This window comes from Caenorhabditis briggsae, assembly GCF_000004555.2.
Source record: "Caenorhabditis briggsae complete genome, chrII, whole genome shotgun sequence".
Taxonomy (NCBI): Eukaryota; Metazoa; Nematoda; class Chromadorea; order Rhabditida; family Rhabditidae; genus Caenorhabditis; species Caenorhabditis briggsae.
In genome coordinates, this window is record NC_013486.2 from 5,511,406 (window position 1) to 5,537,082 (window position 25,677).

The window sequence follows — 25,677 nt, forward strand, 5'->3', positions numbered from 1 at the left end:
TTCAATCCATGGCAAAATGCTTGGGATGCTCTGGCAAATACAGATGATTCAGAACTGGAAAAAGAGAATGTGATAGATCATCAGTACTTGTTCAAAGATGATTCTCGTTTTGAACTTTTCTTTGCGAGGTACGTTTCAACAACTTCCTAGAAATTATGTATGTATTGCTTCAGATATGATGTAAATGGGACATTTGATGGTTTCTTCACATCAGAAACGATTCCTTTATTGCTCTGTGGAGATTTTCTGGACCCGTTTGCTCCATTTGTTTTCGGAAGAAGATTCTACAAAGAGTGCAAAATAAGAAAGGAAGCGTACAGCGATAGCTTCTTAGAAAGAAAAACGGGACAATCTCACTTTAGGCATTTCTGTTCCGTCCAATTTATACTTCCGGACAGTTCTGATTTCGCACAGTTTTCAATTTGGAACCATTTTGATTTAGGAAATGTTCATTTTGCCACAGTTTCATTTTAGGAAATCTCCAATCCGTCGTACCACCATAATTGAGCTGAAAGTTGACAGAGTGTGGGTGACCACAAAATGAAGTCGATGTTGTTTCTTCGCCGACCTATAACTAACGTCAAAATCAACTTTTTTGATTTATTTAAAAGAAAATGTAGGGCTTGAAAATCTCTATAAAATGGTATAAAAATTTTGTGGTCTGAATCTTTGCCGATCCTTTTTTGGTTTTATAAAAAAGAAAATTTAGAGCTTGGTTTGTTTTTCCTATCACTAGATTCCTATCATAGGAATAGAGCTAATCGAGCTGACAATCCACAACGTGGGGGCCCTTCTATTACAGGTTGTTTCCAAAAGTACCTCATGCAAATGGTAGACCACAAAAATGTAGAAACAACAGCAAATTCCCAGCTGTAATACGCATAAGGATGTGTTCACCAATGCTCTGAAATATAGTTTTTCATTTTTGTAATTTTCAGAATTTTCAGAATACTTACCGAGATATTGGCGCCAGTTTCCGTATCGGGGTATAACTGGCTTGAGTGGCTTTATAGGCCATGTTACCGTAATCCAGAGGAGCAGATTGATTTCTGAAAATCATGCTATGTACAGTAATCGGTCAATAAGTCATATGAAAACCAATTTTTCCGTGAATTTTCGGAATTTTCAGGAGTCTGGAAAGGGTCCGATCTCTTTGAAAATGTTGGGTGTAAAACAGACATAGATTGAAAACTTTGCATTCATAGAATTTTCCGAAAATTCCTTTTATTTTCCGATTTCTGAAAGACACCCGTGTTTGGCCCATTTTTGGTCCGTTTTTGTTCTGAAAACAAGAAAAAAAACAGATGTCTTTCAGAAATCAGGAGGCAGAAAAACTTAGAGTTTACAAAAATTTTGTGAATGCAAAGTTTTCCATCTAGGTGTTTTGCACCTTCCAAAATTTTCAAAGTGATCGAAAACTTGACAGCCGAGCTCTAGCCTTCTGAAAATCGCCAAAATGATCAAAATCAAATTCAAAAACACATGTTTATATATCTTTCTGACCGGTACTGTACATGTACCAAAATCTCACATCTTTGACAAATATCCAGCGCACTTGACTAGTTTATCATACACAAAGCACATAGGAAACCCAAAACCAGAATGATAACGAGTCCAGCCTAAAAAAGAGGGGTAAAAACTACAGTAATCTCTGAAACTTACCACATAACCGGATTGTTTAAAAGCGAGTGGAACTGAGAAACATCCAGCGCCAAGCATTCCTTTCATGAGGTTGATAAGGGCAAATTTGGAACTGAAAACATGATAAAAATTGAAAATTGAACATATACATTACCTGTCAATTGGATTTTTATTTTAAAAACATATTTTCAGTTGATTTTCGGCTGTTTTGATCATTTTTCAGAAGTCTGGATCTCAACTGTCAAGTTTCCCATCACTTCGAAAATTTCGGAGAATGTAATACAGACCTAGATTGAAAACTTTGCATTCGCAGAATTTTTAGAAAATTCCTACTTTGAAATATATTAGGTTGGCGGGAAAGTCTTTGTCACTTTTTCAATAGTTTATTTCTCAAAGAAAAAATAACCGAATAATTAATTATATTGTCCATCATTATCAACAACATGTCTCCAACGTTCCCTCAATTTATGGATTCCATTGCGGTAGAATCCAGCCGGGCGTGAGGCAAAGTATTGTTTGAGTGCCGCTTCGACCGCTCCACGGGAATTGAAGCTTCTTCCTTCGAAGGCACGTGTCATATCGCCAAATAACCAATAGTCGGAAGGAGCAAGATCAGGAGAATACGGGGGGTGAGGGAGAACATTCCATCCATATCCCATCAGCTCCTGCTTCACTTGTTTCGAAACATGTGGGCGAGCGTTATCATGTTGATAGTACACTTTCTTGTCTTTCAGGGCCGAACGGTCGACTGCTTTCTTGAGGTTTCGTAGTTGAGTAGTGTAGAGGTCTCCAGTTATTGTTTTGCCCTCGGGCAGAAGTTCCCAGTAGATGGGGCCGTCCACTCCCCACCACACAGAGAGCATAACTTTTTTCGGATGAAGGTCGGGTTTTGGGACATCCTGTGGGCTCTCTCCTTCTCCAACCCACTGGGATTTCCTGTGGTGATTATCGTAGAAGACCCACTTCTCATCTCCGGTTATTAGCCGGTCCAGCCATCGATCGCCCGCGTGGAGAGTGAGAAGAGTAATCGAATCGTCGACTCGGCGGTCAAGGTTGGCTTGAGTCAGGTGATGAGGTATGAATCGACCAAAAAGTTTTCTCATTCCAAGAGACTTCAAACCTTCAAGGACTGTGCTATGGTGAACTCCGAATGTGACAGCTAGTTCACGGCTAGATTGAAATGGATCCGATTGCAATGCGTGCTTCAGCTTGTCCAAATCCAACTCACGGGGTCTCCCAGAGCGATCCTTTTCATCGAGCGAGAAGTCATCTTTTTCGAAACGATGGAACCAATTGCGAATAGTATTGTAGTGAGGGGCATGTGTGTTGTACACATTCTTCAAGAAAGTTTCCGAATCCTTCATCGTGGTGTGAGATAGGAAGAGGTAAATCAAAACATGTCTGATGTGAATAGCAGTGGGAACAAACATATCGTTTCAATTACAGATGAGGAGCAGGGAAGGAGATGGGGACTTGTTTATATGGAAGGTTCTTATCACCTTGTTATTCACTAGAGTCGATATCATACACAGCCTCCATATACGAGAACAGTGATTAAACAAACAGAGTGACAAAGACTTTCCCGCCAACCTAATATTATTTTTTGGCCGTTTTTGTACTGAAAAACAGGTTTTTTCAAAAACCTGCAAATAACTAAAAAACTAGGAATTTCCAAGTTTTATGTCTACAAAAAAGAGCAGCAAAAGTTAGAGACTTCGGTTCCAAAATCACTTTTCTAGGACCACTAAGAGCCGAAATACAGCCATTCGCAGACGACAAGACACTCTTACTGTCTGCGTCTCTCCTAAACTTCAAATCACTATATCTCGGCTTCTAGAGGTGCTAGAACCTTGGTTTTTGAACAAAAATAGAGCTTTGCATTCACAGAACTTTTTGAAATTTCCTAAATTTTCCGTTGTTCGGCGATTTTTGAAGTATACTCATTTTCCCCTGTTTTAGAACTGGAAATGCGAAAGAACGTTGGTGTCCTTCAGAAATCGACAAATAACTGGAAAACAAGGATTTTTCAAAAAATTCTGAAAATGCAAAGTTTGCAAGCTAAACCTGTTTTACATCCTCCAAAAAAATCAAAGTGATCGGAAGCTTGACAGTCGAGTTCCAGACTTCTGAAAATGGTCAAAAAACAGCTGGAAAATACGTTTTTACTGGATTAAATCCCGACGAAGGCGCACCAGCTAACTGGTGTTTTTATAAAAACCGAATCTCAAAGTTTAAAAAATTTACCTAATAGCTTTTTTGTAGATTTCGAGATCAACCGAACTTTCGGATGGAGAGAATAGAACAGTCATTTTCTTAGAAATAGGATGAAAATATGAAATCTAAATAGATCAAATTGAAACGAAGCTAAAAATTAAAGGTAATGAAGCGTATGATCACAATTGACCAGTCTTATGAGGTTTAGAAGGCAGACGGCTTCCTTTCGAAAGTCGTCTAATTTTATAGATTCCCAAAAAAGGATCCTCTCCCAAGAAGGCGTGATAATATGATATTATCAGTTGATCAAAAAGAAACAGGAAAAAAGTACAATGTAAAAACACCTGTACTTTTTTAAAGACTTTTCAAAAAACATCCAAAATCATATCTCTGCGTCTCTCTTACCCAATATGATCTTCACCAAAGGACATTTCATCCTGTTTGATTTTTTGAGAAAATACAGAAGATTTCAGTTGCATGATCTTGACCTGATGATGTCACAATATGCATTCAGTTTTTGGCTAATAATATTCAGAGTGATGTATTTCAAAAATCTATGTCTTGTCTATCATCTATCATATTTGTCGCCTATTATTCTTTGAAAACCCGTTTTAGGCTTTTCGGGATGATAAACAAATCAACTCACGAGATCTTCTCTTTTCTCTCCACAAATGACTTTTTTCGTCCTCCTCTTCCTAATGCTTCCTCAGCTTCATCCCATTTTGAAACCAATTGATATTCCGATTGCACATTGTGCATTCCAATGTCATGCAGGTCAAGCATTCTCTGAAAATAGTGATTGTGCACCGACCTCATTTCGGCCGTTTTCAAAAAATCTCCCAAATTCAATAATTTTAGATTTTTATACCATTTTGTAGAGCTTTTGCTCTTTTATGAATAAAACAAATATAAACTCTTTTATGAATAAAACAAAAATCGCTGTGCGAAGCGCACCGTAAAATCTCTAAAAGAAGGGGTCCCACACTGTCAACGTTGAGCTCAATTATCTCGATTCCTGTGAAAGATATCAAAAACATGTCAACTGACAAAACACTTCTGATATTATGATAAACAAATTTTCAGTTGGCAAGTTGTTGATATCTTTCACAGGAATCGAGGTAATTGAGCTCAAAGTTGACAGTTCAGATGGGCTTGTAAAAGACGAAATACGGTAAAATCATTTTCTTGTAGTTCGAAGGGAGTTCTATTTGTTCAGAAATGTATTCTCTTCAGGAAGGATCTTTTAGGGATCCGAGGGTCGGTTGAAAAAGATAGTGTCAACAAATCTTATCCCACTAGATCCGAAAAGATTGTTTGATTTTCAGATTGCTGTGTTCAAATCGTCCTTATAAACAAAACAGTTGTTCTAATTCCTCATGTCTTGTAATAACTATACTAACTAATTGTGAGGAATTTAAATAACGGTTGAGCAATCCCATTTAATTTCCTTCGTATTAGTCACTCGTACCGTAAACCTGTAATAATCCCTATCAAACTTGAGCTCAATTATCTCAATTTCTAAGCGAGATATCAAATATGAGTCAACTGACAAAACACTTATGATGCTATGATAAACATTTTATCAATTGACAACTTTTTTGTATCTTTGACAGGAACCGAGATAAATTGGCTTAAAGTTGAGAGTTTGGACGCCCTTCTATCACAGGTAACACGCTCTAGAATAAATGTATCCAACTCTTCAAGTTTTTAAGTCTTACATCTGCATTTGTCATGTGTAGAAATCCCTCGGAAATCCTTCGAACTCCATGCTGAAGACCTTCCGAAATTGACTTTCGGCGATGTTCCATTTTTCTGAAAATGAAAATTTGACAGGAAGAATAAACAGTATAAGGTTCAAAATGTTCGATGGTTGTCTGATGAAAAGAGGTGGAGTTTTTCATTGAGGAACTCTGTGATGATTTGATTAGTAGGAATTCCAATTTAAAAACAGTTCTCAGAAGGGAAGAAGGGACTAATTGATCATTAAAAATCAAAGGTTTAGTCTAATGAATTGGAATGGGTGGCCTTTTGAGTGTTGTGTTTATTGGAGGGGACGGCTGAAATGAACTTGTCAACGTGACACTGATTACAGGGATTGTATCAAATCAGTGAGCGAGTTGTTGTTGTTTTGATTAGCTATGAAACACCGATCAAAGTTATTAAAATCGAACGGAGAAAAAAGATTTACGGGGTTCCAAATGGGCATCAATCTCCGATATAATTTCTGTTTCGCCAGTAAACACGAACTGTTCTTTGATAAAACAAAAAAGTTAACCTTTAAATTGGATTAACACAAACATCACAGTCAGGAAAATTAACGTAACGTAAACACTCTAAAAGAACAATTATTGTCTTGCATGGTGCATCGACTCCATTTCAGCCGTTTTTCCAAAATATACCAAATCCAAAAACTAGGTTTTTATATCATTTTGTAGAACTCTGCAAGCTCTCTGTGTTCGTTTTTGAATAAAACAGAAATATCATTTCTTGACACTAGTTATGGGTCGGCGAAGATACGGCATGGTGCATCGACTCCATTTTGGGTGTTGTGGGCGCCCACACACTGCCAACTTTGAGCTCAATTATTTCGATTTTTGTGAAAGATATCGAAAAGTAGTCAACTGACAAAACACTTCTGATATTATGATAGACATTTTATTACTTGACCACATTTTGATATCTTTTACAGGGATTAAGATATATCGGCTCAAAGTTGACAGTGTGAGGGTCCTATCAAAGTGTAAGACAGCAATACTAGAAATCATTTGAACATTTTACAAAAAAGCAGTAAAATAAAATATGCGGCATGTTCTTTTAAAATTTATTAGACTTTCTTACTGTTTTCAAAAAACAAAAGATTTGCAGAAAAATACAAAAACAAACTGATAAAAAAGGTCGTTATCATGGCCATCTTCTAGTTTCTCTTCTACTCCGCCCCAAACAGTTTCTCCTAATAAGATCACAACAACATAAATCAGTTTTAATGAGTTTTACTGATTAATTGCTTTTGTGGTTAGTCTTCTGACAGCAGATGACGTGGCACAGAGGAATTCTTTTAGTCCAAAGTTGAAAAAAAAGCTGAGACTGAGAATTCGGAGAAAGAAGGGAAGATTCAAATTCAATCCACATGGCAACATAATAAAATTGGAAGGCTCCAGACAGATTTTACAATCATGCGAGTCCGGTTTTTTTGTTCTCAATCGGAGAATTCATGATTCAGGAGTCGAAAATATATTGATATACCGTAAAACCTGCAATAGAAGGGTCAATTTCTGTCTGTCATGGTGCATTGACTCCATTTTGAGTGTTTTCCTCAAACATTCAAAATCCAAACCATTAGATTTTTATATCACTTTGTAGAGTTTTTGAAGCCCTACATTTTCCGTTTTCAATAAACGAAATCCATTAAAAACGCTAGTTATGAGTCGGCGAAGATTCGACATGGTGCATCAATACAATTTTGGTCGTATTGGACGCCCCCACACTGTCAACTTTGAGCTCAATTATCTGAGTTCCTGTAAAAGATATGATAAATGTGTCAACTGATAAATCATTTATCATAATGTCACAAACATTTTACTAGTTGACACATTTTTGATATCTTCCACAGAAAACGAGATAATTGAGCTCAAAGTTGACATGTGGCCCTTACGGTTTTACAGGTTTTACGGTTATTTTATTTTTAAAACATAGGATTTTCGAAAGAAATCGAATTTGGCGCAGATGCGCAGAATATTTTACTGATCTCAAAAAATATTGTAAATTCTGAAATTCTAAACAACGAATAAAAAAGAAAAACAAAGAATTTGTGTTCCTGAATAGGAAAACGATGAAAAAAGTGCACTGATTATAAAATTGAATTAACAAGCATTGATGAAGAAGTTAGTTGTTTCAAAAACTTGTTTCTCGGTTCCCCTCTACTTTTTCAACGTTCTTCGGTCCATTATTGGGCGACAAATCAGAAGAAAAACAACGGGGAGTAGTAAATTGATGAAATGTGTGAAAAACATTACGAATGGGGTCTTAAATTGGGCGAAAAGTTGTCTGTCGAGATGATAAAGTGTATACCAATTTAACACCAATTAAACAAACTTTAAATTGATTTATTGAAGAGAAATAAATTAAACTAATTTTCACAGAAAACAAGAATCATAGTTTATCACAGATTTCAATATGAATCGAATCGAACTAGAAGATGTATTAAAAATGATTGAGATCATTTCACAATTCCGTTTTCACATTCAATTTGGCTAAAAGTGGAATGTCCACATCGACTGAACCCTTGAATCCGTTATCCTTTATGGATTCGAGTCCTTTGATGTATTCAGAAGGGAGTTTATGCTCTTTAGCTCCTTCGACAATAACAAGTTTGTAATGGGGAGATGGAGGCATTGGATCGGCTTGGAGATCCGAATATTGATAGGTTCTGCAGAGGATGACACCGTGTGGGGTGTGGACGGGAACTGAAATTATGGAAAGATTAATGAAAATTGTTATTTTAGGTTTTCATTCTTTTTCTTGAACAAAACAATAAGAACTTCCAACTACAGAAATTCTGGTTGCGTCTACTGTAAACGCTCTAATAGAACGCCATCCCTAGTTTTGAACTTTGTGGTAATTTATCTCAGTTCCTGTTAATGATATCAGAAAGTGACCAACTGATAAAATATTTGTGATAGTATGATAAACATTTTGTTAGTTGAAAACTTCTTGATATATTTTACTGGAAATTAGACATATGGGCTCAAAGTTACCGGTTTGGGTGAGCTTCCATTAGAGAAAATAAGGTAATTTTTCGAAATTCGCGTGTAATTTTGTTACCCGAGTTTTAGGAAATTATAATTTTCACGTGAAAAAATAGGAAAATTAGGTCATGCCCTAAAAAAATCAGGTCGTGACCTAGAAAAATTAGATCGTGACCTAGAAAAAAATTAGGTCGTGACTTAGAAAAATTAGATCGTGACCTATAAAAAAATTAGGTCATGACCTAGAAAAAATTAGGTCATGACCTAGAAAAAATTAGATCATGACCTAGAAAAATTAGATCGTGACCTAGAAAAAAATTAGGTCGTGACCTAGAAAAATTAGATCGTGACCTATAAAAAAATTAGATCGTGACCTAGAAAAAAATTAGGTCGTGACCTAGAAAAATTAGATCGTGACCTATAAAAAAATTAGGTCATGACCTAGAAAAAATTAGGTCATGACTTAGAAAAAATTAGATCATGACCTAGAAAAAAATTAGGACGTGACCTAGGAAAAAATTAGGTCATGACCTAGAAAAAATTAGGTCATGACCTAAATAAATTAGGATTTCGGATTCTATTTGAATTTTTTTCGGAAAATTCACATATTTGGGAACATTTTCACGCAAAAAATTAAAATGAGAATTGACTGAAACCCTCTTTTATAGTTTACTTTGGGGGTTTTTTTAATATTGAACCAGAGAATTCGAGCTAGACAAAATTGTCCCAATCTTTAATATTTCTCTCCTTGTTCCCAAATCAAAAAAAACAATCAACTAACCCATCAATCGATGATATCCCTTTTCTTGCTCATCCAACGATTCTGAATACTCGTTCGGCATCTTCCATACACATCCCCACACCTCTTTCCCATTCTCCTCCATCACCGTCGCCAGTGCTCCCTGCCATCGTTCCGAATAGTTGGCGAATTCCAAACGGAAGTGGTCGAGTCTCCCATTGCAGTCATACTGTGCTCCTTTTTGCTGGAAATTTGTGAATTTTCAGCTGAAAAAGAAGAAAAACCAACCTTATACCTAATTCTATCACCGAGAAGATTACTTCCATAGGCAAAATAATAGAAGAAAGTCATGACTTGGTTCATAGAACTGCCGCGAGAGAGCACAGCCGACTGAAACATACTGATACGTGGAAACAACGACACTCCGCAGATAACGCTGTGATTTTTAGTCAGAGAAAGAGAAAGAAACAATCGTTTTGTACGCAAGAAAGAACAGGGAAACTGAAAATGGTGATTGAGACTAAAAGAAAGACATATCCATTTAGAAGAATCAATAATGACGTTTGAGCGGAAAAAGAAGGAGACGGGGGGAGGGCAGACACCGCTCTCTTCTTTAACCACACTATTTCCTTTTGGTTATTCGATCATTGAAAATCAGTGGTTTTTTAAAGAATTGTTTGTTTTGCGGATTAAAAAAAATCAAAAAACGAATAGGAAAGAACTTTATTTACATGAAATCATTTTTCAGAAAAAAATTAATAAACTAAAAACCAAATATGTTTATTTAAGAACCAAATTGATCAGATTGATCATCAATTTGTTCGAAACGATAGGATCCACGTCCATCCATGTAGAGAGAATATTCATGATATTTCCAGAGAGACTTTCGATGAGAAACCGTGAATAAAGTGATGTTCATCTCACGACACAAACGGTACATTGCTCCTGAAAAAGATTAAAATAGAATAGATTTTAAAAAAATTATTGGTTACCTTCCACATCAACACTAACTGCCGATGTACATTCGTCCAAGATGGCAAATTGTGGTCTGTGATAGAATAGACGAGCCATCTGAAATAAACGTTGTTTTAATCTGGATTTCTTTCGATTTTCTCAGAAATCCGAAATTCAAAACCACTGGACTTCAATATCATTCTGTAGAGATTTTCAAGTCATACATTTTGGTTTTCCAATGAAACAAAAATATCAATTTTGACGCTAGTTATGGGTCAGCGAAGTTACGACATTGTGCATCGACTCCATTTTGGGCGTTTTCTTTGAATATTCAAAAATCCAAACCACTAGATTTTTATACCATTTTTTAGAGTTTTTCAAGCATGTTGAGCGCCCACACACTGTCAACTTTAAGCTCAATTATCTCGATTCCTTTGCAAGGTATCAAAAATGTGTCATTCGAAAAAAATTCTGATATTATGATAAACATTTTATCAGTTGACAACTTCTTCGTATCTTCGACAGGAATCGAGAAAAATTGGCTCAAAGTCGAAAGTGATTTTTAACTAACCGCAATTCTCTGTTTCTCTCCTCCTGATAGCACATCCATCCAATCTTGAACAGCACTCCATCCACCTTCTCTTTCCAAAATATGGGTCAATTGAACATATTCCAGCATTTGTTCCAAATCCTTATCTTTCAATCCCTTCAATTTCATATCAAATGCAGTATCTGGGTAAATTACTTGATCCCGAAGAGTTCCAAGTGTCATGTATGGTCTCTGTGGTACGTAGAACAATTTTCCTTTAGTTGGCTTTGTCAACGTTCCTCCAAATACAGGCCACAATTCTCCAAGTGTTCGGAATAGAGAACTCTTTCCACATCCATTTGGTCCACAAACCAATACATTTCTTCCCGAGGGTACTTCAAACGAAAGGCTTTCAATGAGTACATCACCATTTGGTGTAACCAATGGGACATCATCAAACTTGATAATATTATCCTGAGCAACCAATTTTCCATTTCCAGCTTTCAATGTCAATCTCTGATGCTCTTCTCCATTTTCATCTGCCACTTGAGCTTTCTCAAACTTTCCAGCCTTCATATCATCCAAAACTTTCATCAGAGTATCAACTCTTGTTGTGAATCCACTTAACCTTGTCATATCTCTTCCAGCCAATGCCAATCTTCCGAGAGCTTCGGACAGTTTCAGCATCATTCTTCCATTATTGTAAAGCTCTTGCATCAATTCGTTTCTGTCCATTTCGTTGAACTTCTCGTTGTTGACGTCGAAAAATGTCTTGGCACAAGCCATCCATCCCACAATATTGGTAATGTACTTTCCAACTATGTTGTCCACAAATCCGAGAGTAAATCTGGAAAAAAAACAACATTGGAGGCAAATTCACAGGCAAGGTGGGGCTGGCTAAAAACGGCTGACAAGTTCCCAACCATTTTTAAATTTTCAGAGGGTTGGAAAACAGACCTAGATTAAAAACTTTGCATTCACAGGTTTTTTGGCGAATTCCTACTTATTAAGCTATTTACCGATTTCGGGAAGAACCCCTTTTTTCCGGTTTGTACTGAAAACGCTATAAAAACATATGTTGTTCAGAAATCGGAAAATATTTGAAAAACTGAGAATTTTCAAAAAATTTTGTGAATACAAAGTTTTCAATTTAAGTCTGTTTTAGACCATCCAAAACTTTCAAAGTTATCGGAAACTTGACAGCTGAGCTTCAGACTCCTAAAAATGGCCGAAAATAAACTGAAGAATCAGTTTTTGTATATTTTATGAACTGTAGAGCTTTGTGCCAGCAGTTATCCGCCAGTTTGGGTGAAAAAACTCAAACTAAATACCTAAACATGATAGTCTTCCTCAAATGATAAACCAAATTATTGAACGAGCCCATCAGTGCCTGCTTCTCGGGTTTGTTTCCTTGATAGAATGCAATTTCTTCACTGTTCATGATCAATCGGGAGTTCACATATCTGTATTCTCCTTCCAATACTTGTTCTTGTACTGTCAGCTTTGCAATCTAAAATTTTCATTCATTCAAGCTCTCTTACTAAAAAATAACCTACCGGTCTTCTGAGTTTTGTCAAAACAACCATTGAAGCCATCAAATATCCGAAAAGAAGTCCTGGTCCACCCCATCCGAGTGCTCTTCCCAGTTTGAAAACGTACAAGAACACATCGAGGATTGGTTTCGAAAGATTTGAGTACAGCTCAACAATTCCATCACAGAATTTCTCAACGTCTTGTGTCAAAAGTTGATCTGGATTCTGAATTCTATTGTCCAGATTTGAGATCTGATAGAAGGTGAATCCTCTGAAAAGTTGGACCAATTCAAATGTGGACAAATTCGTATCACCTTCAACTCACCCCAAATACTTTCCGTACAAATGTTTGGTGAGATTCTCTCTGAATCGAAGTTTCAGTTCAGACAATGAAAACTGAAAATTTAAAGAGTTTAGTTTATACTTTCAATTCGCTTAATATCGGAATGATAAAAAACCCACCTTGAGAAGGGCATTGATAAGAGAAATAGCTGGTAAATTGAGGAAATATTTGAACACTGACATGGCGAACATTATCGGACTCCGATCGATAATTGAGCTGATAGTTGGAATTCTTTTTCTATTAAAAAATATGCTCTTACGCTTCAACACTAGTGGCATTTGTAATCATGTAGACGTCAGCAATCGTACGAGCAAGAAGAACAAATCCAATGACAATCATATAGAACACTCCGTCGAAAATGGACCGGGTATCAGAATTTTCAAAAGTTTTTTCAACTTTGCGAAGAATTCCGCGTTCAGCGATGCCTTCGATTTCTTTGCAGTTCCAGCACCGACAGTTTCAGACAACGAGAGTCCTTTTCCTTCATTTCTGAAAAAATTGGTTTTGAAGTTCTAACACAGGTAAAAGGCGAACCGGGCGGGAACTCGTAACGGATTGTTCGCGAATCACCTGTGAAAAAAGTTGAATTTGAAGGAACTGGGACCCGTTATAGAAGGGCCCCGAGCTTGGTTTAACCTCAATTATCTCGGCTCCTATAAGAGATATTAAAAAATGGTCAAGTGATAAAATGTTTGTGACAATATGATAAACAATTCATCAATCTACAACTTTTACATATCTTCAAAAGGAACCGAGAAAAAATTAGCTCAAATTTAAAATGTATGGGGCACTTCTATTGCAGGTTTTACGGCATGTTTTCAGAGTGCTAAATTAATCATGAGGTGCTCAAGTCATATGATCTTGGGCTGAAAATATTGTTCCTGTGGTGGAAACAAAAGGATTAGTGTTGTTCTAAAGGTCTTTGATTATTAATTTTTTTTTGATTTCATGACTTTACACAAAATATAATATTTTTTTTAGAATGCCAAGTTTCTTCACAAAATGGGGTTCCCATTTTGGCGGGTGGATAAATGGGCCACCCGTCGGTCGCCCGTGAGCCGCCCGGGCGGGTGCGTTCGGGTGAATTGACTTTTAAGTGCAGCAAATTCAACTAACCATCCACCAGCGGTTGAAATCAAATTAATTTTTTGGAATACCGGATATCTACCATGTTTGCTCTAATCCAACCCAAACTGGCAATATTCAGCCCATTTATCTCAGTTTCTCTGAAAGATATCAAACAGTGATCAACTGGATAAATATTTTTGAAATTATGATAAATGTTTTATCAATTAACTGCTTTTTGATATCTCTTACAGAAATCGAGATAATTGAGCTCAAAGTTGATGGTTTGGATAAGCTTTTATTAAAGGACAGGGAAGTTCAAATGTCGGAAAATTCTTACTAATCAACAAAGAAATCAAAATGAAAATCTAGATAATTTTTTACCTGAAACTAGAAGAATAAATCTTTGCAATTGTAATGCATCCGAAGATTCCGGCAAAGGCTGGAGACCAGTTCTTGTAGGTCAGCGTTGAATTCAAAAGTTGTAATTTAGAAAGCACAGCCATTTCTGTACTCAAGTTATTCTGAAATATATTAAAATTGAAGAACCGGGAAGAAAATTTTCATGAGACAAAAGGAAAACTTTGTGTCCATTGTTTGAAGCGATAAATCAAAAAAGGGAATTGAGTGATGGTTGAAGCATCAGAAATGCAGCGGAGAGTTGATAACTGATAACCACTACCGTCTTATGTAAAGAGGCTTATTCCGTGATGGAGAGGGGGGAGGGGAATTCCGTTTTGATAAGGATCCGAAAAGAGGAAAAAAGATTGTCTGCTGCTTGGACCGGATACTCAAGCATCATCAAAAAATTATATTTTCATTTGTAGAATTCAGACAATTTATTTCAATATTTTGACCAGTTTGAGTAGTAATATAATTTTAGAAATTCAGAATAAAAAATAATAATCAGAAAAATTTATCATGAACCAAATTGATCAGATTGATCATCAATTTGTTCGAAACGATAGGATCCACGTCCATCCATGTAGAGAGAATATTCATGATATTTCCAGAGAGATTTTCGATGAGAAACTGTGAATAAAGTGATGTTCATCTCACGACACAGACGGTACATTGCTCCTGAAAGTTTGAATTTTTATCAGGGATAGTTTTTTTGTGGACTTTTTTTGGCATTATCAGTTCAAATCGTATAGTTTTAAGTGTCGTTTTTCTCTGATCTGGTTAGTTTTGGACCAATAGTTATAATGTAACCTCTAGAAAGACAAAAAAGTGGCAAAAAAGTGGCAAAAAAATTTTTTTTTGGAATCTTAAACTTTTTCTTCTTATCATTATCAGCATTCCAAAGGGCAAAGTATCTTAATTATTTTTTTCGAGCCTACCTTCTACATCAACACTGACTGCCGATGTACATTCGTCCAGAATCGCAAACTGGGGTTTATGATAGAATAGACGAGCCATCTGAAAAAATGCACTGATTTTCCTGGTTTTTTGCACTTTTCTCAAAAATCAGAAATTCAAAATCACTAGATTTTTGTATTATTTTGTAGAAATTTTTAAGCCATACATTTTCTTTTTCAATAGAAACAAAAATAACAATGTTGACGCTAGTTATGGGTCGGCGGAGATAGGACATGATGCATCGACTCCATTTCGGGCGTTATTCAAAAAATCTCAAATTCAAAAACTTTCGATTTTTATCATTTTGTAGAGATTCTCAAGCCCTACATTTGCTTTATTGAATAAAACAAAAATACCAATTTTGACGCTAGTTATGTCGGCGAAGATACGGCATGGTGCATCGACTCCATTTTGGGCGCCCACACACTGTCCACTTTGAGCTCAATTACCTCAATTCCTATGCAAGATATCAAAAACTGATTAACTGACAAAACTCTTTTGATATTATGATAAACATTTTATCAGTTAAACACTTTTCGATACCTTTAACAGGAAGTGAGATGAATTGGCTTAAAGTTAAACTTTGCAAACTTACCGCAATTCTCTGTTTCTCTCCTCCTGATAGCACATCCATCCAATCTTGAACAGCACCCCATCCATTCTCTCTTTCCAAAATATGAGTCAATTGAACATTTTCTAACATTTGTTCGAGATCCCGATCGCTAATTCCCTTTCTTATCATATCAATCGGTCTGTCTGGATAAATAATTTGATCACGAAGAGTTCCAAGTGTCATATATGGTCTTTGTGGTACGTAGAATAGTTTTCCCTTTGCTGGTTTTGTAAGAGTACCACCGAAAAGTGGCCAAAGCTCTCCAAGAACACGGAATAGAGAACTCTTTCCACATCCATTTGGTCCACAAACCAACACATTTCTTCCTGACGGAACTTCGAAATCCAAACTTTCAATTAGAACATCTCCATTCGGAGTAACCAATGGAACTCTCTCAAATCGAATGACGTTATCACGAACAAGTAAGTTTCCAGATCCAGCCACCAAATCACTCTTCAAAAGATAATTGATTGATTCATCCTTCTCTCCAATCATCGTTCTCTTATAATTTCCATTGTTAACGTCATCCAACACATTCAAAAGTGTATCCACTCGACTCGTGAATCCACTTAATCTGGTCATATCTCTTCCAGCTAACGCAAGTCTTCCGAGTGCCTCCGCCATTTTGTACATCATTCTTCCAGAATTGTAATACTCTTGCATCAATTCATTACGAGACATTCCAACAAATGGTTTATGATTCTTGTCGAAGAATGAAGATCCAACGGCGTACCATCCGACAACAGTGGCCAGATACTTGGCGACAATGTTGTCAACAAATCCAATAGAGAATCTGGAATTTTGCCAATGTTGAAAGTGAGTTATAAAGTGGAATAGAGTGTTCCCCGTTGGAATACATAGTTAGAAACGGGTCCCTGACGGGCCATCGGCGGCTCTGCCATAGTTTCTTTTACAATCAAGAAACTCAGACCAACTAAATCAGATATCATAGAACTCAACAAAAACTACAAAATAATGCTGTTTGCAAAACTTTATCTTGTCTATGAACAAAGTTATAAGACATAAAATGGCTGATCCTGGCCGAGCCATGCCTTCGTCTGTAACTTGTGGTTCATAGACAAGACACCGTTTTTCAAATGGTATCATTTGTTAGTACTTGTCAAGTTCTATCATATCTAATTTAGTTGGTTCAAAAATATTGATTCTAAAAGAATATGTGGCAGAGCCGGCGAGGGTCCGCCAGGTGCCCGTTTTATACAAGACTGTCCCCTTCTCCAGTTTTCCCAAATTAAACACTCACCGGAAGAGAATAATCTTTCGAAGATGCTGTACGAGACTAGCAAATGTGCTCATAATTGTTTCTTTTTCACTCTGATTTCCTTGATAGAATGCAATTTCTTCGCTGTTCATGATTAATCGAGAGTTCACATATCGATATTCTCCTTCCAGAGCTTGCTCTTCCACTGTCAATCTTCCAATCTAAAATTTTGATTTTCTTAGAAAACAAATTTTTAAAGAGACACTAACCGGTCTTCTCAAATAAGTCAATCCGACTCCAGTGAACAAAAGGTAGGAGAAAAGGATGGATGGAGAAGAGAATCCGAGAGATGTTCCCAAGCGGAAAAGATACAAGAAGACGTCGAGAATAGGCTGAAATATAAATGAATTGATTTTACAGAAACCGAGATAAAATAGGTCAAACTTGACAGTCAGTGTGAGGGTCCTTCTATTACAGGTTTTACATTAACATACCTTCGAAAGATTTGAATACAATTCAACGATTCCATCACAGAATCTATCAACATCCTGAGTCAAAAGTTGATCTGCGTTCTGAATTCTCGTGTCCAAATTGGACATTTTGTAGAAAGTGAATCCCCTGAAAATCTTTTTACTCATTGATAATTCAATTTTCCAAATACTTGAGATATTGAGAGTAAAGATGAGTGGATAGTCTTTCACGGAATCGAAGCTTCAATTCTGCGATTCCAAACTTCAGAAGTGCATTCGTAACGGAGATTGCTGGCAGATTGAGAACATATTTGAATGCTTCCAAAGCGAACAGAAGAGGATTTCGGTCGATGATGGAGCTGAAACAAAAAGAATTGAACCAGTTATCGCTGCCGAATACCTTAAAACCTGAAGTAGAAGGGTCCTCTAACTTTTATCTTTGAGCCCATATATCTCGGTTACTGTCGAAGTTATATAAAAGGTGCCAACTGATAAAATATTCATTATAATATCAAAAATATTTCATCAGTTGACAAATTTTTGATATCTTGCATAGAAATCGAGATAATTGAGCTCAAAGTTGACAGTGTCTAAACTTACGCTTCAATTTTCGTAGAAGTTATAATCATGTAGACATCAGCATACGTTCTACAGAGAAGTGAAATTGCAATGAGTGCTAGATAAAATGCCTCTTTTGAGAATAAACTTGGAATCAGAATCTTCAGAATTCGAGCCAATTTGCTGAGGAATACTCCATCCACATGAGCTTTCTGTCCTTTTGAACCGTCTTTCTTGGTTTTTGCTACCAGGTGTTTGGTTCCTCTGAAACGATAAAACATAAAAAATCTAGAAATTCTGAATTTTAGAAATTCTGAAATTAAGAAATTGAGAAATTCCGAAATTCTGGAATTCAGAAATTCAGAAATTCAGAAATTCAGAAATTCCGAAATTCTGGAATTCAGAAATTCAGAAATTCAGAAATTCAGAAATTCAGAAATTCAGAAATTTAGAAATTCAGAAATTCAGAAATTCAGAAAATCAGAAAATCAGAAAATCAGAAAATCAGAAAATCAGAAAATCAGAAATTCAGAAATTCAGAAATTCAGAAATTCAGAAATTCAGAAAATCAGAAAATCAGAAAATCAGAAATTCAGAAATTCAGAATTTCAGAAATTCAGAAATTCTGAAATTCAGAATTCAGAAATTCAGAGTTCAGAAATTCAGAAATTCAGAAATTCAGAAATTCAGAAATTTAGAAATTCAGAAATTGAGAAATTCAGAAATTCAGAAATTTAGAAATTCAGAAATTCAGAAATTCAGAAAATCAGAAAATCAGAAAATCAGAAATTCAGAAATTCAGATATTCAGAAATTCAGAATTTCAGAATTTCTTCTGAATTTCTGAATTCTGAAATTCAGAAATTCAGAATTTCTGAAATTCTGAAATTCAGAATTCAGAAATTCAGAATTCAGAAATTCAGAAATTCAGAAATTCAGAAATTCAGAAATTCAGAAATTCAGAAATTCAGAAATTCAGAAATTCTGAAATTTAGAAATTCGGAAATTCAGAAATTCAGAATTCAGAAATTCTGGAATTCAGAAATTCAGAAATTCAGAAATTCAGAAATTCAGAAATTCAGAAATTGAAAAATTGAAAAATTCAGAAATTCAGAATTCAGAAATTCAGAATTCAGAAATTCAGAAATTGTGATATTCAGATATTCTGATATTCAGATATTCGGAAATTCAGATATTCAGAATTTGGAATTTTTATAATTTTCAAAGATAGTACTATGGTAAATTCATCCACAAGCACGCAAATACAAAATTCTTCGCGAATTGATCAGATTGTAGTTTGGAACATAAGAGATATTGATTTCTCCGTTGATACCGATGCGTTATTACCTACCTGATATCCTGTTTATACAATTTGACCAATGCCAAGACAGCCAACATTCCAACCATTCCTGGAGCATATTGTTTCGCTGGAACCGCTTGCCCGAGCAATTGAAGTTTCGAAAGAACTGCCATATTTCGATAAAGAAGACGTCGTGCGCAAGAATAGGCGACAATCTAAGTGTTCAGTTCATCATCTCTATCGCCTTATCACTTCTCCAAAAAGGTCAAAACGAGAAAGAATACAGAATACGGAGATCACAGAGAAACAGAATCAGTATGGCTATACTGTAGTCGTTTGTAGCCGAAAAAAAAAATCAGGAGACGTTTTTTCTTTTTCTTCTGGCATCATACTAAAATTTAACCGAAGTAAATACAAAGTAACCTACGCGTAGCTATAACTCTAGGCTGATAGCAATACGCAGTGACAGTTTACAGGCACAGCAGCGAAAAACCGATTTTTCAAATCGGTTTTAAATACCGTACCTCACAATTGAACAATTTTGAAATACGGTATTAAAGGCACATGCACTTAAAAAATTTGCCTTGTCGCTGCTGGACCAACTATGCGCCTTTAAATACATTTCCGGCCGCAAGGCTCATCGCGTCAGACAAGGATAGCTCGATTTTCGGTCATTTTCAGTCAATTTTTCATCAAAATTGTTATTTTCAGACTTTTTTGGGAAGAAAAACAAACAAAAACCATTGAAAAACAAGAGAATAAATAATTTTTTAGGTTACTGTAGTAAAGACCTTCGGCCACGGCCGCCTCTTCAACAGCTCCGACTTTTTGGGTACCAAAGAACTTTTTGGGTACCATTGAAAAAATAAAAACAGTTAAAAACCCAAATTTGCTTCTGCAGTGTACTACAGAGTTGCCTTCCTTTTTATCACATTGTTTTTATTGCTTTTTTCCTTATCAGATCATCGATGTCACTTTGTTGTCTGTTATGTCAAGCCTTAAAAGAAACCAATTCATACACTTATTGCTCTTACAGCTGTACATGTAAGAAACATTTGGAACCGAAGATGAAAAACAGGGAAAACGAAATGAAATTACATCCTACAATCAGAAAAAGTGGAAAAAGGATACAGAGATACCCGAAAGCAATATAGAAAATATAAACAATTTAGTCGGCGGATGGCATAACCTTCAGACGATCGAAAGCGGCCTTCTCGAGAGATTCGCGTTGACTTGGATGAGAAATCTTGATCAATTCGTAGGCACGTTGACGCATGTTCTTGCCCCAAAGTTGAGCAATTCCGAATTCAGTGACTACGTAGTGCACATGGGCGCGACTTGTGACGACTCCAGCTCCTTCATTGATGGTTGGCACGATTTTACTCTGTCCCTTCTTTGAGATAGATGGAAGAGCAATGATTGGCTTTCCGAGACCGTCGTTTCCAATTGCAGCTCCACGAATGAAGTCGACTTGTCCTCCGAATCCAGACAAGAATCGCTTTCCAACAGAGTCCGCGACGACTTGTCCAGTCAAATCAATCTCGACAGCCGAGTTGATAGCAGTGACTTTAGGATTCTTACGAACGACAGCTGGATCGTTGACCCAGTTAACATCTCCGAACTCGATGAGTGGATTGTCGTTGAGGTAGTTGTAGAGCTTGGTAGATCCATAGACGAAGGATACGACAAGCTTTCCTGGGTGGATTGCTTTCTTGGAGTTTGTAATAGCGTTCTTTTCGATGAGGTCGAGAACTCCGTCAGAGAACATTTCGGTGTGAATTCCGAGATCTTTGTGGTTGCTGAGAGCAGAGAGAGCAGCATCTGGGACAGCTCCAATACCTAAAAAATTGAACAATGAAAAGTTTTGGTCTACGTGTATCTAATTCTTACCCATCTGAAGTGTGGCTCCGTTGTCAACAAGATTCTCGGCAATGATTTGTCCGATCTTCTTCTCTTGATCGTTTTGTGCTCCGATGTTGCGTTGGTGAAGTTCGAACCCATCGGCTTCGTTGACGAGGTAATCAATTTGTGAAACGTGGATGACTCCGTCTCCGAAAGTGCGTGGCATATTCTTGTTGACCATAGCTAGAATTCAGAAGTGTGAATGTGAAAATTGATAGAAATAACTACTTACCAATAATCAATGGAGAGTTGGTGACGGCAGCACGAGCAGTATCCACAGAAGTACCAAGGGAGCAATATCCGAAGGCGTCTGGTGGAGAAACGTGGATAAGAGAGGCGTTCAACTTGATGGCTCCCTTGCGGAACAACAGTGGGACTTCATACAAGAAGCAAGAGTTGAAATCGGCGATTCCGTTGTTGACAGCGCCTCTCAAGTTGTGACCGGTGAAGAGGGAGTTGGAGCGGACTCTGTCTACAAAATTTGAAATTGTAATTACTCTCAAAACTTGATTCCTACCTTTAACTCCATCAGCTGTCCATGGGGTGGCTCCTTCCAAGTGCAAATGATGCAGTTTAACTCCCTTCAAGTTGTTAGCAACTGCGTGCTCCGAGAGACTTTGAAGCAGTGGTGTTGGGGTTGCAGCGATTCCGTGAACGAAGACGTTGTCGCCACTCTTGATTTCGCGACAGGCATCGGCCAATGAGACGACCTTTGGAGATTTTCCAGCGATTGGAAACGCGACCTCTCGCTTGTCTCTAAAGACGCCAGCCGTTCTCGAGCAAGAAGCAGAAGTTCCGAAGGAGCGAGAAGTGAGTCTTGAAAGCATCCTGGAAAGAAAGAATTGAATGAATTGATCAAAGAACTTGGTTCGTCGAAACAAGAAGAGAATATTAAAGTGGTATGATCAAGGCAATTTCTTATCTGTTTTGCATTCTCAGCAGAAAGTTGAACAAGAAAATGAAAAAAAAGCGAAATACGAGAAACATAGGACTGCTGTGTCGAAGAAAGCATCTGTCCAGAAATAGTTGATTGATGAGATTGAACTTTTGAAGGATCCCCGTTGAGCGTTCAATTCAGTGGGAAGAAGGACTTAATGGGAATGGAGAAGCTTCTCGCGAATAAATACAACTCCACTCAACAAAATTAGATTGTGCTCGCTGTCCTTTCCGCAGAAACGACGACTATACATTCTATTCATATGATGATTCAATTATTAGCATATCAATGAATTCGTGTCGATAACAGTATAATTTTCGACCGTAGATTGCCTTGGGAGGTAGTGAAATAAGCTAGCTTTAAGCTTTCCGACAAGCAGGTATCATTGAACGATTTTTAACTAGAGAAAATGAAGAAAGAATAAACAGTTGTCGGGCGATTTCAAGTATTTTGGCGGTTTTTGTTCTTTGGTGCCGGGAAAATGTACCGGCTTGACTGTCAAGTCTTGGCACCTAAATGAGAATTTTTAACAATAAAAATGTTTCCGAGCCAAGTTGAAAATATAATGCATTGTTTGAAGAATAGTTCTTCCCGCTGTTGTAAAAAAGTATCGATAAAAAATCAAACATCCCATCGCAAAAGGCATCACTTAATTCGAATTAAAGTCGAAACACAATTATTTTTGTTTGTTTCAGTTGATAAATTTGATTGAAAAAATTAATATAAATTAGAAAAGAAGCTATTTAACAGCGTATTTTCGAGTGCCTACGTGCCATCAGCGAAGAGCAAAAGAATAGGAGAAATCAAGGACATCCAAAGGGACACGACTGACTACTGCAAAACAACGTGGGGTCGAGTGCTGGGAGACGAAAGTTGTGAGAAGGGGTGGGGAGGGGCAAAGCAAAAACTCGAAGCGCTGATCAGAAAACGCTCAATTGACACAAAATGCACGTGGTGGTGAGCAGAGAACGGTGTGAGGAATGGTTGAACGAAGAGAAACAGACGAGTTGAGGAGCGCCCGGGCGGCCTCGTCCGCAATGGCGCCTTCTATATGTAGAAAAAGGAAAAAAAATGGATAACGTCTACATACAATGCTGGGAAGAGAGATGAAGAAAAGAAAAGAAAAACTTCCAAGAGAAGAGATATGGAGTCCAGTTTGACAAGAAAAGAAAAAAAATAAGAAAAAATCCTTCGAAAATGTCTTATTCAGTAAATACAGACTAAAAATAAATAAGCTAAAGTACAATAAATTTTACATAAAGATCATACAAACTGGCGACAATATGTTCTTTGGAGACCGAAAAAACAACTGGGAAAAGAGATTTTTTGGCGCAATTGTGCACCCAATGTGACAGTTCAGCGGTATCAAGACCAAAGTACTCGGGAGAAAAAGCATCGGAGAAAAAGAGAGATGGGTGATCTCGATCAAAGAACCCTCAAGAAACTGTAGTGTGGCAGTCACGAGGTGGGGTTTTCAGTGCGTCAACTGTCGCACTGGAGGGTTTTTTGATCGAGCAGAGTACGAAAAGCAAGTGACACAAATATATATTAGCAATGAATCGAGAGATTAGATGAGAGTATTATCCCCGATCTTTCGGAAGGTGTCGAGGAAAGTTGTGCAGCTGTACTTGTAACCAAACGACGACCTCAGTGCATTGAAGTTGAGAGTGATCATTTCGTCCATGGACAGGTTGAACACTTTGGCGACTTTGAAATATTCCTCCGACAACGAGGAAGCGGGGAATATTCCCTTGTCATCCGTCTGAAGAAAATTCACAGTTTCTTTCATTTATATCCAGGGGCTCCTGGACGTTTCAGAACAGCGACGTTTCAGAACAATGACGTTCCAGAACTTTTCTACAATTTTACATAGTGGATTTTGCAGATCAAATGAGTATTGCTCATTTCAATTTGTTGTTTTTTTGCTTTTTATTTGTTCTCATCTACCGTACTCTAAATAATGATAGGTTCAAACTCGGAAACTCTCAAAAAAGCGAAAATTGAAAATTTCAAAAAACGTTGTCTAAAAGTACGCAAAAAATCTTGTTTTGAAAATTTCAATTTTTTCGATTTTTGAGAGTTCCCGAGTGTGAACCTATCATTGTTTGGAGCACTGTAGAGAACGAATGAAAAAACAGAAAAGGAACAAATTGAAATGAGCTATTCTCATTTGATGTGCAAAAACCACTACGCAAAGATACAGAAAAGTTCTGAAACGTCGGGTTCTGAAACGTCCAGTAGCCAATCTAGGTACTCACATTTATGGATACTGGGATACCTCGATCTCTCCAATACTTGAAGTGGCTGTCGGCAGGGCTCGGCACTGTTTTCGTGTACACATTAGAGGAGAGACAAAGTTCTGAAAAAAAAATAACACAACTCAATATAATAAATCGGAAATACCCAATGGTATCTTATAGAACTGCACAATTTCTACAAGTTTTTTGTTAGTGTGAAGAAATGTTCCATGTCCGATACGATCCGGTATTGTCAACATATAATCCAAGGTATCATCTGTGTAATCTTTCGTTTCTGCCAAGTGATAAGTGACTCCGAGACCATGGAATCGACGAGCAACTTGAAAGATGGAAACGAGGTGTTTTGCGTAGACTTTGGGATCTCCACTCAATTCAAGTCCGACAATCACATTAGACTCTGAAACCTCATTTTCAAAGGGTTTGGGCTTGAAGCAACGAACCTAGCTGCAGAACTCCTACGATGTGAAGAATGTGTGATGCAGTGTCGTAATTCATAGTTCTGTTGATTCCAACAATAAAAAATATTTTCATTTGAGGGAATAGCACTCTTGCTTCCAGAATAGCTCCAACAATTGTGCGGAGATAAGTTTCATAGTCCATGAATCGGGTATGTTTTGGCGTGCTACGAAGTTCCAAATAGATGCATCCGTCTTCACAGAACTCGCGACAAGTTTCAATAGTCGCCTGAAAAACAAAATTCAAGAAGAATTGTTCAGTCAATAACTTACGATTCTAAGATTCTCCGATTTTTCAAGAGCTTCATTCACTGCTCCGAACGACTCAAACACCTTTTTCATTTCTTCAGGTTTTTGAAGTCTATACTTGGCGATAGTTTGTATGCATTTATCTTTATTTCCAACAAGCTTCGAAATTGTTCCCGGCGAGAGACTTCCAGACAGATGTGCGTGCAACTCGATTTTCGGCATTGCTCGGAACATTTGCAATTCGTGTGCATGCACGTTTTTGGTCGCACTTCCATCGTTGATATTTTTCTGAGACTTTTGGAAATTTTCAGTTTTCAGAAGCGAATTTTTTCGGACTTACCTCCACTTCTTTGTCGAGCAACGCATTTTCCTCAGCATCTTTTTTCGCCGCTGCTTGCTCTCGGCGGGTTCTTTCGGCTTGAGATTCCTTTGGTGGCTGTTTTTTCTTCCCCTTCTTGTTGTTTCCCATCTCTAGAATATAAAAATCGGTTTCAAAGCCTAGTATAGAATGAGAAAAATAATTTTTAAAAAAGACGACAAAGAATGAGCGGGACCAACGCATGTAGCCATGGAAACGAGTCAAGTTGTTGAGAAAA

General features: G+C 37.1%; 5 protein-coding genes across 5 annotated transcripts in view; all 5 read right to left on the bottom strand.

Moving 5' to 3' along the window:
- Positions 1-5,663, bottom strand: part of CBG11172 — a gene marked incomplete at both ends in the record, with an annotated part of 9,741 nt that extends 4,078 nt beyond the window's left edge. The window contains 5 exons of the mRNA XM_045242084.1: positions 820-904; positions 957-1,049; positions 1,532-1,753; positions 4,502-4,641; positions 5,574-5,663. Coding sequence (XP_045094478.1) covers positions 820-904; positions 957-1,049; positions 1,532-1,753; positions 4,502-4,641; positions 5,574-5,663 — 630 coding nt within the window. The remainder of the gene's footprint in view (positions 1-819; positions 905-956; positions 1,050-1,531; positions 1,754-4,501; positions 4,642-5,573) is intronic.
- A 2,413-nt stretch (positions 5,664-8,076) lies between these two features.
- CBG11175 lies at positions 8,077-9,738 on the bottom strand (the record flags this gene model as incomplete). The annotated part of the gene is made up of 3 exons (XM_002630396.2): positions 8,077-8,318; positions 9,382-9,583; positions 9,628-9,738. The coding sequence occupies 3 exons, from the start codon at positions 9,736-9,738 to the stop codon at positions 8,077-8,079; spliced, it is 555 nt and encodes a 184-aa protein (XP_002630442.2).
- A 385-nt stretch (positions 9,739-10,123) lies between these two features.
- On the bottom strand, positions 10,124-19,453 carry Cbr-pmp-2 (the record flags this gene model as incomplete). Its single annotated transcript, XM_002630397.1, has 9 exons — positions 10,124-10,284; positions 15,103-15,181; positions 15,717-16,527; positions 16,996-17,174; positions 17,223-17,345; positions 17,448-17,571; positions 17,615-17,782; positions 18,024-18,245; positions 19,332-19,453. The coding sequence occupies 9 exons, from the start codon at positions 19,451-19,453 to the stop codon at positions 10,124-10,126; spliced, it is 1,989 nt and encodes a 662-aa protein (XP_002630443.1).
- CBG11177 lies at positions 14,143-14,268 on the bottom strand (the record flags this gene model as incomplete). The annotated part of the gene is made up of 1 exon (XM_002630398.1): positions 14,143-14,268. The coding sequence occupies one exon, from the start codon at positions 14,266-14,268 to the stop codon at positions 14,143-14,145; it is 126 nt and encodes a 41-aa protein (XP_002630444.1).
- A 995-nt stretch (positions 19,454-20,448) lies between the features above and the next one.
- Positions 20,449-25,324, bottom strand: CBG11178 (the record flags this gene model as incomplete). Its single annotated transcript, XM_002630399.1, is given in 9 exon segments — positions 20,449-21,119; positions 21,171-21,365; positions 21,415-21,654; positions 21,700-22,010; positions 23,817-23,881; positions 24,378-24,515; positions 24,521-24,774; positions 24,818-25,061; positions 25,106-25,324. Coding segments are annotated over 9 exon segments (2,337 nt in total), but the record flags the coding sequence as incomplete, so codon positions are not given.
- Positions 25,325-25,677: the final 353 nt, after the last annotated feature.